Source organism: Saccopteryx bilineata, chromosome 6 (genome assembly GCF_036850765.1).
Source record: "Saccopteryx bilineata isolate mSacBil1 chromosome 6, mSacBil1_pri_phased_curated, whole genome shotgun sequence".
Classification (NCBI taxonomy): Eukaryota; Metazoa; Chordata; class Mammalia; order Chiroptera; family Emballonuridae; genus Saccopteryx; species Saccopteryx bilineata.
In genome coordinates, this window is record NC_089495.1 from 49,235,961 (window position 1) to 49,249,248 (window position 13,288).

General features: G+C 44.5%; 1 protein-coding gene across 2 annotated transcripts in view; it reads right to left on the bottom strand.

The window, feature by feature from the left end:
• Nucleotides 1-750: 750 nt before the first annotated feature.
• The window catches only part of CLYBL (citramalyl-CoA lyase), a 270,259-nt gene continuing 257,721 nt past the window's right edge, over nucleotides 751-13,288 (bottom strand). Inside the window, exons 8-9 of one of the 2 annotated variants that reach the window (XM_066236156.1) lie at nucleotides 11,799-11,918; nucleotides 751-769 (exon numbers count right to left, since the gene is read on the bottom strand). In XM_066236156.1, the coding sequence (XP_066092253.1) occupies nucleotides 11,823-11,918 (96 nt within the window). In that variant the 3' untranslated portion in view covers nucleotides 751-769; nucleotides 11,799-11,822. Of the gene's footprint in view, nucleotides 770-10,673; nucleotides 10,822-11,798; nucleotides 11,919-13,288 lie in introns of those variants that run through there. The other variant, XM_066236155.1, reaches the window with a different exon arrangement.

Here is a 13,288-nt window from a genome sequence, read left to right on the forward strand (position 1 = left end):
GTCAGGATGTGGTCAAGTTTTTGATGAAGATATTGAATCTTTGCTATTGGCTTAGGATGACAACTCCGTGTGTGTGTGTGTGTGTGTGTGTGTGTGCGCGCGCACATGAGCCTCTGCTGGGGTCCAGGAAGAGCTGTTTATGTTGGGGGGAGCACCTCATACAAACTGTACAGAGAGGGGGTGGCAGACTGCCATCTGGGGCCAGCATGCAACTGAGTTCAAGGCATTATCCACCTAGGAACACTGTTTTTTGAAGACTATGTTACCAACAACTTTTTCAAATGTAATTAAACTGGAGATGGTTTTTATTTTCTTGTTATGAAACCTATGTGTCCACAGTAAGGACTCAAATGACTATATCCTGTGTCTACTCAGTAAGAGTGTATGTGGCCAAGAGATACTGCGGTTGGAACTTCTCTATGAACAAATCAGGAAACAGGGGGATCCATGTTCGGTATTTAGATTAGAAATACAAGTGGAAAGAAGTAACGTTACCATCAGCAATGTGCATTTCTAAAGATCTTCATTTGAAAGTTTTGAAAAAATGTCCAGCTCATGCCCTGGGGCTTCTGGGAGTTATGTACAAAATACAATAATTAAATTAAGTCCAGCAGTTAAAATTCCTCATAAAAAGAAAAAGCTGGAGCACTTCCCAATGGGGAATGCTTGACTTAAAAGAAAGGTTTTGCTCTGTGGCCTGAAGGTCAACAAACTGGGGCTTTGTGGGAATGTATAAAATTTCTTAAAGGGGTTCTTCATCTTTGTTTTGCTGAAAGAAAACAAAAGAGGAAAAGGGGATAAGTTTTGAAAATTCAGAAAATGAAGGTGCCGTCCTAGAATCATCACAATTTTTATAAATGCAGCACCGGAGGCTATGAAAACATATTCTCTTTTCTGAGTACTAATCTAACACAGATGCTTCGTGGGAAGGAAGGAAAAAGGCCAATGGCACCATTTGAACGAACCATTTTAAATGTTCTCGTTTTCAGAGGCAGTACATGCAAATTTGTGACCCATTCATTTGTTATTTATTTTAAAATATTTACCTTGAATATTCTCACACATACATTTCGCAATTTAAAATGCCTTAGATGACACAAAAATTGTTTTGCTTTTAAGGTTTTTAACGAAGCAAGGTTGTAACAAATGATTTTTTTTAAAGGGAGGTTACACCTTAATAATATAAATGGAATGTTTGTCATAATTTGAAAATATCTGGTTTTATAAATAATCATTTATTATTATCTTTCTGTTAATGTTCCCCTACTCCACTCCTGAAGAAATAAGGTTAAGAGCAGGATAGAAATCAAATTTTATATCCTTAAACTTTGTTATTTATAACCATCATTCCGGGTTTCCATGTGAGTTTCAGGCTGGGTACTTAAATATTTCTATTCAAATGCAAAGAACCAATACCGATTTGACAGCTCCTCATCTTCTTTATCATTTAAACAGAACCTCGATGTTGGCTTTGCATTAAGACAGCGTGATTAAATGTAGGACATTAGGAATAGTAGCTTTGGCAGCAATATTTAATTTACTGAATAATTAGCAGCCTCATTGACATTTCTACTTTGATTCCCGAAGTACAACACGAGCTGTCCTCTGCACTCAGGCTTTGTGCACTGAAATGGGCTAATAAACTTCCTGTGCCAAGTTCACAGAGAAGGAAGGACGGCGGGGCATCCTGCAAGCAGCTCAGGACGCTAGGTTTACATCCCAAACATGGAGACGGAATTAGAAAAAAAATTATCTGTTTTACAGAAAAAAAAACTACAGAATTTAAGAAAAAGTTTTTCTTTCCTACATTTACTAACTTTGCTTTTGAAATTGTGAGGAGAGGAAGACAGGGAAAATAGTAAGAAGCAGGAAGAGGCATGTGGAAGCAGGCCACAGTCGACAGTGGGAGGAGGTGGAATGAGCCGTGAGTGACATATAGAATGAGGAAGGCCGTGGAGGATGGGGCTGCAGGGGTGAGGCCAGAGCCAAGAGGAGGCCCAGAGAGCGGACACTGCTTGGTGAGTGCACCCTCTCTGTCCGTGAGGTCAGGGTCCTGTTCCTTCACACACACACACACACCCCCGCCCCTACACTGGGACTCCAGACCACCCAAGACATTCTCTAGCCATTGAGGCCAGTCTCTGGTGGACAACCTTGCAATACGTTTGAGGGACTGTGCAGTCTGGGAAGGGATCAGGGCCCACAGGGGCCAGGGGGCCGTGTACGCCTACTGCAGGGTGGTACTTGCTTGGGGGCAGAGCCTCCTGGTTAAGTTTGATGTCTAGTTGTTTGATTGTCATGGGCTCAAATACTTTTGCCTGTCAGGCACTGTCTATGAGTATGCCAGTTGTTGAAAAATAGGCTTCCGCTATTTTCTTATTGTTTCAAAAAAACTCATTAGGAGCTTCCTTAGTGGAGAACTTAACTTGAAACTATAAATCTGGGTAATTCTCGGGTGTGGAGCTGTGTGGTTTAGCTGTTTAACTTTGAGTCTTTGGCTGTAGGCTTGGTTTTGACAGCTGTGTGACCTTGGGCAAGTCCACTAAAAAGGGCCCCCATATTCACACCACTCCAGGAGGCACTCACATTGTATTTTTTCTGTGTGAATGAAGCCCCCTTCAGCCTGCAATCAGTACTGCATACTCCTCCAGGGCTCCAGTGTCCGTCTACAAAATCAGGAGTTGGACCAAATGTTAACATGAGTTTCCAGTCAGACCGGCTCTGTACTGAAAGACATTTCTCTAGTCCAGGAGTGGGAATAGGAGAGTCTGAACAACAACAACAACAACAACAAAACAAACCTAAAGCTCCCCTGGGAGGCGCATGTCTGTCCAGTGTGCTGCCATAACTAGGATGTCCAGGGATTGGCTGCACCAATCCGTTTTCCTGGAAGAACATACCCTTTACCTGTCAATAAAAGTGAATGAGAAAACGGGGTTCACTCAACGGTCACTTTCCAGCCAGCTTTGTTGCAGGGGGATTCCCATCTGGACTGCAGCACAGGTCTAGCACCAGGATGGGAATCATTTGACCTTTGCTGAATACCTGCTATGCATTGAGCCTAGGTACCTTTTATTAATTTTTTTTCCCCCTGAAGCTGGAAACTGGGAGGCAGTCAGACAGACTCCCGCATGCGCCCAACTGGGATCCACCCGGCACACCCACCATGGGGCGATGCTCTGCCCACCAGGGGGCGAGGCTCTGCCCATCTGGGGCGCCACTCTATTGCATCCAGAGCCACTCTAGCGCCTGAGGCAGAGGCCATGGAGCCATCCCCAGGGCCCTGGCCATCTTTGCTCCAATGGAGCCTTGGCTGAGGGAAGGGAAGAGAGAGACAGAGAGGAAGGAGAGGGGGAGGGGTGGAGAAGCAGATGGGCGCTTCTCCTGTGTGCCCTGGCTGGGAATCGAACCCGGGACTTCTGCATGCCAGGCCGACGCTCTACCACTGAGCCAACCGGCCAGGGCCTATTAATTTTTATTTTATTTTATGCTAGGTGCTTTTACAAAAGTACTTTATTTATTTATTTATGGTGTTTATTTCTCTTTCTTTGACATTCTTTTTTTAATTAAAAATTTTTTTTCTTCCATTGATTTGAGAGAGAAAGGGAGGAAGTGGGGAAGGGAGAAAGAGAGAAAAGCATCAACTCATTGTTCCACTTAGTGTTCCATTTGACATTGATTCTTTTTTAAGGATTCTTTTTATTTAATGTGGTAAAATATATATAACATAAAATTCACCAGATACTCACTGCCCGGGGAAGTGTGAGCCCTTTGTCTGCAGCCGAGGAAAGTGGGGCTCTCTAGGGAGGATGGGGTGGGAAAATTCGGGTAATATTCTTCTTATAGTTGAAGAAACTGATGCTCAGAGAGAATAAGTGGCTTGTCTGAATGTAACACAACCTGTTAATCACAAATCCAGGATCAAAATTGAAGTGTCTGATAGAGGAAAAACTCAGTTCCTAAAAATTTGTAAAGAACTTTCAGTTTCTTTTTTTTAATTTTTAAAATTGATTTTAGAGAGAAAGGAAGAGAGAGCGAGAGAGAGAGAGAGAAAGAGAGATTGATATGTTGTTTCACTTATTTATGCACTCATTGATTGATTCCTGTATGTGTCCTGAACAGGGATTGAACTTACGAACCGGGGCACATCAGGACGTTGTTCTAACCAGCTGAGCTACACAGCCAGGGCTCAGTTGTTGAATAATGAACACTTTTATCAAGCTCCTGCTGGAGGTGAGAGGTGAGCAGGAGAGGGACCCAGAGATGCAAAGCAATCACACTGTTCTGGGGATACACACACACACACACACACAGTGCTACAACAGAAATCTGATCCAATGTAATGGAAGGACCAGGGGAGAACCAATAAGTGTCTCAGGGAATTTGGGGAGACCGCACAGAAGTGGCCTTCAAGTTGTGTCTTGAAGAAGAGTTGGGAGTTTGTGGGGTATGGAGGAGAAGGAGGGGTTGGTCACAGCTTGTACAAAGGTTTTGTGAAGGAGCGGCAGGCGCTGCAACCGGACACAGCCTGGCTGCCTGGTAGGCGGGGCTCCCAGTGGCCAGAACTCCCTCACACCAGGCTGGACGAAGCCACAGAGCTCCCCTGGAAACTGCCGCAGAAATTCTAGTTTCTGGAAATCCCATGGAGGAGATGGATGTGCTCCTTCCCTCATCTGGGAGCTTGGGTTATTAACACAGTTCTCCCAGGCAATCTAAGCCAGAAGTTCGTGTTGGTTTTTATGTCCTTTCTTCCATGGAACTAAAAAAAGCCCATTAAAAAAAAAAAAAAAAAAAGGTAAGCTAGATTTAGAGCGTGTAGTCTCCTCCTGAAGGAACTCTCCACCAGAAAGCTATCTGAAATAGAATGTTCATTTTTCTTTTGACTCTGTGTCTGAATAACTAAGGCAGTTTGATTCATTACTTAAAAATAAAACAAAACACAGCCAAACCAGCTACTTAGCTTTATGTGGACAAAAAAAAAAAATCTGGTTTCGCTGAATTTCTCCCCTTTAGCTAGACATTTTAACATCATGTGACAGCTGGTGTCTCGTCTCCCTTGTTTTTTTCTTTTAAAAAATACTGATTGATTTTAAGAGAGAGAGAAAGGGAGAGAAAAACATTGATTTGTTGTTCCACTTATTTGTGTATTCCTTGGTTGTTTCTTGTATGCACCCTGATGGGGGATTGAACCTGTAACCTTGGTGTATGGGGATAACTCTCTAACCAAGTGAGTAAACCAGCTATCCCTTGTTTTTTGTAAGCTGGAGTTTTCTGTATATCAACTCTTTTGTTTATATAATGAAGGCAATCTTTAAAGTTCCTTCCAGAGCTTAGACTAATCTCCAGGACCATGTCCAGTTTTCTAGACATTACATGTTGCACAATAGTATGAGAGAGGAATTGATTTTGACCAATGGAGAGGTCTAACACAGTTACAAGATTTCCCCTCTAATAGGTAAGCACAGGTGACTCAGAAGTGGATTTTCTACTCTACATGGTAATAGAAAGCCTTGTCTTTGACTTAAGGTTCAGCAGTTATACTCTGGAAGTGTGGTCTCTTCTGCCCTTCCTGAGTGGGTTGATTCCTGAACAAGAGCTTATATTGGAGAAAAGCAGCCAAATTCTGCCTTAAGCTTGAGCACAGCTTTCCAGTTCCATGTTATAAAGCCAAGGGGAGAAGCGGCTGGGACCGAGAAAGTCTTTGTCCCCTCAGCAAGGCTGACAGGCTGTGTGCAAACACGCAGCGCTGACTTCGCACCTCACACCTCGGGCAGGACCCTACTTCAGGGCTGCGGCCTGCCCGAGCTCTCCTATGGACCAGAAGACTCGAGGACATGGAACAGGGGGGGAAAGTGGCTGGCTTTTTAAAGCATATGTTGTGTAGTTTTTCAAACATTTTATTTTTAAAAACATTTTATTTACTGATTTTAGATAGAGGAGAGAGAGAGTGAGAAAAGGTGGAGGGAGGAGCAGGAAACATCACTTGGTAGTAGTTGCTTCTTGTATGTGCCTTGACTGGGCAAGCCTAGGGTTTTGAACCAGCAACTTCAGCATTCCAGGTCAATGCTCTATCAACTGCGCCGCCACAGGTCAGGCTCAAACGTTTTAAATTGTTAATTTGCACCTCTTGTTATTATCACCACTGTAGCCAGTGGCACTTATTTTGGTTTTGACATCTTACAATATTTTACACCTTTGCGCCTCCTTTGACTTCACACAAGGGCATCTTAATTTTAAAAGTGCACCCAGAACGAGTCCTAAACTTCCAGACTAAATGCCTGGCATCCAGTCGGGCTCAACAGATGTTTGTTGAATGAGTAAATGAACGAATGAATGAAGCAATTCTCTTGAGAAACTTCAGAGAAATCTTTCCTTTCAGCAAGGTGTTCATTTTTTTTTCAAATCAAACTCAGAATTACCACTTAAACTATGCATTTGAAAGGAAAATTTGAAAGTTGATTTTTAGTTTTATGAAGAAACTCTCAACCAAAAGCTATCTGAAATGAAATATCAATTTTTCTCTAGATTCGGATACCGTGTTTGACTAACGTGGGCAATTCAACTCAATGACTGAAAAGCAAGGGACCCGGATCCTCCGCGGGCCACGGAGCCCGTGGATCCGACTCTGACCTGGACAGGTTAAGGGCGCGGGGCTGCAGTTTCGGAGCCCAGCACGCGGGAGATGTGCCTGCGGCTTGCAGGGTCCCCGGGTCCTTCCCCGTGCGCCTGCCCCAGGCGCCGACTTCAGAGCTGGAGGGGCCTGCGGCTCCCCAGGGCAGGCGCGAGGGCCCCGTGCAGGTGTCGGGTCTGTGCGCCAGGTGCGCGGGGGTGCTCGGGGCCTGGGAGACCCGAGAGGGACGTTATTGTAACACTGTAACGAGTCTGATTAACATGCTCCTGACACTTTCTCTTAGTTTTTTGGGCTCCTAGCAACAGCGCACAAAGGCGCGGGATTGTCCCGGGCTCCGTGGGGACACGGGATAGCCTTTGATCTGCCACCATTACAGCGGGGCTGCGCGTCAGGCTCGCCGGCTCCGGGCGGCCCGTGGCGGGCGAGCGAGCGGGGCCGCAGTCCCGGCCACCGGCTTCCCCCGGGCCGCCCCGACCTCGGCCTCCGGGAGCGCGGGTGGCGGAGCGCGCGGACTCGGCCGCCCCGCGGGCGCAAGGCCTTCCACCTGGCTGGCTGGCTGGCCGTTCCCGTCAGACGCAGCGAACAGAACTTTCAATGGAAAACAAAACTAAAAACTAAAATTAAAAAAAGTAAGGGGCGAGCGACAAACAAATCCAAAAAGATTTTGTAAAATTAAAAAAAAAAAATTCTGCAGGCTTCAGCCCCCTGAGCTGAAACTGGGCTCGATCGGCAGCAAACGAGGACCACGAAAGGCGCTAACGGTGGTTTCGGTTCCTTCCTTCTCGTCCTTGGCAATTCTTACCGATTCGGAAGGAGACAGGCTGCCAAATAATTGCTGGAATGTAAACAAACTTGCAACAACAGCAAAAATCACCCCGTCACAGAACAGCAAAAAGCTGCCCGGTCCCACTGCGCAAGTACTAAGGTACTAAGCTAGGTATTTGAAAGTAATTTTATTTTCCATTTTGTTTGTTCTCTTAGACCCCCACCCCCACACCACAGTCCACCCCGATTTAAAATAAAGCACGGAAAGAATGACTACGATTTTAACATTTAAATGTTGAGGTCAACTAATTACTTTCCCCCGAATTGCATGTTAAAACCTCGCAGGGGGTGGGTCTCTGGGCTGAGAGGACAGTGTCCCCGAGCCCGGGGCCCAAGCTCTGCGGTTGCAGATCGGCTCGGTGACCTTCGCCAGCATTAATGGGCAGCGAGATGCTGCTGATAATCTTATAACCTGTTTTGTACCATCAATTGTCTTTCAAGTACTAGAGGTAAAAATAGAAACGCAAAGACATTTAGCTCCCAAGATACGTAAATGGAAACCGTAAAAGCAGAATGTTCTGCAAATTAAAAAAGAAAAGAAAAAAAAAGCGTGTATAATTTTTTCACCTCTTAAGATATCGTTAGAAATTCAACGTCTCCAATGAAAGTCAGTTTTCCGAACTCTGGCACAACTATTGGGAGCAAAGGTGTTAATAACAATAGCACGTACATTTTAGTAAAGGGGGGGCTACATGGTCTTTTCCCTTTGCCCAGCAAACTATGCCAGGCAATGAGTTACTTTCAAATTTAAACCGGAGACGTGAAGTTTTTCCTCCTTGAGGACACTTTTCCCAGCCGTCCCTGGAGGAGGAGATGGCAGGGCAGCCAGCGGTAGAGCACTTGGAAATCTGAAAGGAGCGGCTGCAAGATGCCCGGGAAATTCCCAATTCCTGCTCAGAGACAGTGCCTGACTCCACTAGTTTCCCTCACCATTTCAATAAAACATGAATTGTATCGATATAATCCTCTATACATTAAAATGAGGTTGTCACAGATTGTCATTAAGACCTCAGTAAAACAATGAAGACATTATTGGGCACCCTCCCCCCAGGCAAGGTATTAGGGGAATAAAACAATCTCCACCACACGGGTCCTATTGAGATTAATGAAAAAATTATGCAAAAAAAGTCTCAATTTCATTTTCCAGTGACAGGGCTTTGCATACATACAGTCAGTCTTGCTTTGCACCTGATGATTTATTAAACTAATCTACAGTGATCACCACTGATGTCCTCAACTCAATCTTGTCCAGGCTCATTTTCTAAGTAATTGTTTCTCATTAGTTCTGATAATGTTTTAATAGTGTTGCCCATAATTTAGGCCCCAAGAATTAATAACGGGGGTGGGGGTGGGGTGGGGGAGGTGATATGGCCAAGCAGCTTGTGATTAGCTACACAAAATATAAACAGGTATGGTTTTTAATTAATCAGATTACTGCAAAGTTCTCTTTTTGTGGTCCATTCCTAGCTCAGAGGAATTCTCCAGTTTAGGCATTGCCATTGTGTCAAGTGGGATCAGTCCACCCAGTCCTCCCTCCCCCTCCCCTCCCCTTCCTGAGAAACCTGCCTCCCTCCCCCTGACTCCCAAAGAGATGCAGGTGGGAAAACAGTAGTGATACCTTGTGTCCCAGCATTTCCTTGTCCTGGAGTTTTGTTCTTCAAGAAATGAGGCACAGTGAGTCTCAGACTTGGACTAAACTCTTCCAGGACCCTCACTAGAGCCTCTGATCAGAGTGAGCACTTGGTACAGATTTTTTGGCTCTAGTGGGTCCCTGTCTCATGATCCTACCATAATCAGGACCAGGGGTTATGAGGAAGGTGATAATCTGATGCTTGGATAGATTTAAACAGCAAGGTGGTTTTGTTTGAACAAAGTGCAGCTTGATAAAACGGTGTGATGGCTGGTCGTGCCTGTTGGTGATGGGGGTGACAACTTGACTGAGGGGACTGCTTTTCCGAGGTCCAAATGCCTTCACTCCTGCATCTGAACTTCCCTCACGGGGACCTTTGGCTCACAGTGAGCTCCTGGCTTGTGGAGGCCCCCCTGTAGGATTTGGGAGTTGCGGTGTAACTGAGGTAGGGACTAGAACATCTTGCCCTTTCATCCTGTCAGAGCCTGGAGGGGTATTTGGATGAACACAGAAGATGGGAAGGGCAGGTGGGCTGAAGTGGGGGTTGCTTGTGAGGGAAATATGAAGGAAGGTTTTTATTTTCCTCTTTTGCTTGAGACCAGTTAGTTCTGCCTACACTTTTAGCACCCTGACAGGGCTTTGTGTGTGTATGTTATATATATGACAAGTCAGAATGAGAGACCTTTGCCTCTGAGCAGTCCTGTGTCTCTGTGTTCTGATCACAGCGGTCTGCCTGGTCCTGCCTACGCAGGCAGTTTCAACAGCCGGGTTGGGTGGGGGGCTGCTTTTTCTGTAACTGTCGCCCACTGCCCCTGTCCGCAGTCCTGAAGCCCAGTTTGGCTGGAGGCCAGTCATCTCGAAAGTTGGCTGAGATGCCAACTTTCTCCTTGTAGTCCCTCCACGTGAGGATCGGGCTATCTCTCGCCTTCCTTCCCAGCTGACTCTGAAGCATCACAGAGCGACCACGGTGAAGGGTGACAGTGCTCTCATGAGTGGTTGCAGGGGGTGCACCCAAGAGGGGCGATGCACTACTGCCCGAGGTAGGCCAGGCCCGCCCGGTGCATCCATTCTCAGTTTCAGAGCTGTATCCAAGGATCCCATGTTTGGGAATATTAGTTGGTGTCTCGAGAATGTGTTTCTCCAGAGCTGTCCTTCCTCTGGTGTCCCTGTCAAAACTGGACTGCCCCTTCCCTGCCACGCACTAGGTGGGTGGGTGTTGCACGATGGCGTGTGGGCCTCCCCACTTGGTTTTGGTTCCATGGTGCCTTTCCTTGTATATAATTTTCAGTTCTACTCCCCTCTGGGGCCTTCTGTAGGAATAGAAGAGGTGGGGGGAAAGTGGACCCCTGGCTGGGGTACACAGTAGGGGCTACATAGAAAAGAAACAAAAAGGGCAGAGGAGGAGGTAAAAAAAATGAAAATAAAAAACAACTGTTTTCTATTTACAAATTTAAATAAACAGAACAGCCTTCCCCCGCAGTGTTTGTCTAAGAGTAGCAGCCTTGCTGCTGTGCAGGTCATGAAAAGGTTGGTGTAGAGTTTAAAACTTCCCATTCTGTTAATTTCTTAAAGAACAGTTGTCCAAAGTCTCAACACAAAAGCTCATGATTTAATGAGGAGCAGAAACAAAATCTCTGATTGTTGGTGTTTCAAATTTCATTGGCGTCCTCTGGCAAACACAAGTTGATCCTTCGCAGCTTCAATACCCTTTTAGCCTTCAGTATAAGAGCACATGCTGAATAGGGAAGAATGGCTGGTTGTTATGTTTATTTACCCTTCCTACAAGCTGGGTTAACCTCTTCAAAACAGCTTTACTAAGCCCGTTAACCACACCACCCATCTGACCTGTAGCAGCATCTCTAATGTGATGCAAATCTCGCAGGGGACCATATGCACCAGCACTGCCACATTGTGTCTTCTTAGAGGCTACAAGTTTATTGCTGAGGGGGCCCTGTCCCAGCCATACATTTACGGGGGAAATGGCCTCAATGGCAAACAGTTAAATGGGGAACTAAAGGGGGGGGGGGAGAATGGATGGTCTTGTGTTTCTGCACATTTATTTTTTAATTGCTAGTAACTGTTGACCCAAAGCATTTACCCAGGACGCGGGCTTTTGTGGTCATCACCTAGCAGTTCAGGGATTATGGATGCTTCATTTTTTGATGGTGGAGGCTAACAGTGATCAGTTTTGAAGATTTATTTTTAGAGCTATCTATATAAACCAACGTCACAGCGAGTCAACTTTTCTATGCCATCTGTTTCTTTAAAATCAGATTTCTAGTGAAATAAATATATCCCCTTCATCCTAACCTTTCTTAAAATTATTTATTATGGGGTCAACTGGACAAATGAATACTGTGGGAAACATCTAATGCGAGGAGGGTGAAGGGGGTGCATGTATTTGGGAAAGACCTATTTTGTCAAAGACCTAACTTCCCCTCACCGCCCATCTTTCCTTACTATTTAAGCTCCCTGTGAAAAATAAGTCCATAGTTATAGAACATTCATGAATAATAAAATCCTAAGCTTGGAATAAAAGAAGAAAGTTCATTTTTAGAGGACTAACTGGCCAGTGAGATAACAGCAGCAACAACAAAAAAATGTGGTTAGCATGAACTGTAAGTGGAGAAAGTTTCCAATCTGGCATACTAACAAGTTGCCTTGAGTATTATGGTCTATCTTTAAGAAACCCACTGTATCTGTTCAGCCCACCTGATGAGAGCTTGATTTAACAGATCACTTTTCCTTGATGGATGTGGCAAGCGTAACAATGTTCTGGGCTTGCTTCAGTAATGGCATGTCGATCATACTCCCTTGGAAAGTAAAGGCTCCCTGGAAAACAGAGAACACAAACTTCCTGAAAGAATGCTCGGAAATTATAGGCTTCCTTTAGGCATACTTGTACGCTTATACAACAAGAACGTTTTAGATTCCACCTGAATTATACCGACTTCCCAACCCAACTTTTGAGAAAGCCAAAGTAAATTACAGGGGAAAGGTCTTTTTCCTTCTCAAGAGGAAAAAGAAAATCTTTTAGCATTTTAATGAAGTGGAAAAAAACATCAGACACAAGGTATTGGAAACTGTTCATTTAACTCTTGAAATCAAGCAGAAAACAACTGTGGAAGGAAAGTGTAAATACTTCCTTATAGGTTTTGAAATACCGCACAGGACTTTAAAACCAGTAATATCTCTGGCAACTGATTATTGTTTGAAAGATAAATGTATGATCAGGTTAATGGCAAAATGTTTCCTTCATGCTGTAACATAATTGAGGGATAACACTATGTGATGAGAAAATATAAGGTAGGGTTGTACGGAGTTAAAGGGGATCCCTCTGTTGGGACATACTTGCAGAAGAGGATTAGAATAACAAGGGACATGAGCCTGTAACAAAAACAAACAAACAAACATAGGTCTGTAGAAGGGGAAGACTGGAAGGAATCTCTGGAATCTCCAGTTTTATACATGTTTTACAGATTCATTTTTTAAAAAAACTTCTGGAAATACTTATTGAATGCGTCGTGTGACCTAAGTCCAGTTAGGGCCTGTACAGTGATGAGAAAGCAGGGCCAATGTACAGTGATTTTCCAAGGTCATAGGATGAGGAAAGGTTAGAGCACGGGCTGACACTGGGTTTCAGAATTTTAAGTTTTCATCACAGACCTCCACATGAAGCTAACAAGCTGGTGTGAGTGGAGAGCAGGTGGTCTTTTGAGACCTGGAAGTGGATTGTAACAATCGTGCTTCTAGCTGATGGTCTAGATGCATATATTGTTATCTACTTCTAATTTCACAAGTACTATCTGTCAACAAAAAAATGCTGTCATTATTCAGGATTTCCTGGCTGGGTCTCCTAGGCTCTCTGGAAACCCTTATCCCCCACAATAGCATAGAGTTCTACATAGGATGGTGTTAAAGAAAACAACAACAACAGAAAACCTTGGTAGAGAATCCTTAGCAATGATGTCAGAATTTACCTTTCAATCAATAGAGAGATTTAAAAGCCAGCAGGATTAGAATTTTCACCAGTACAGTCATGTACCACAAACAACATTTCGGTCAATGACCAAAATCACATATAGTATATGACAGTGGTCCTGTAAGGTTATAATAAAGCTGAAAAATTCCTATCAGCACCCTGTATGAGTAGCTCAGTTGGTTAGAGCATTATCCTGATCCACCAAGGTTGTGGGTTGGAT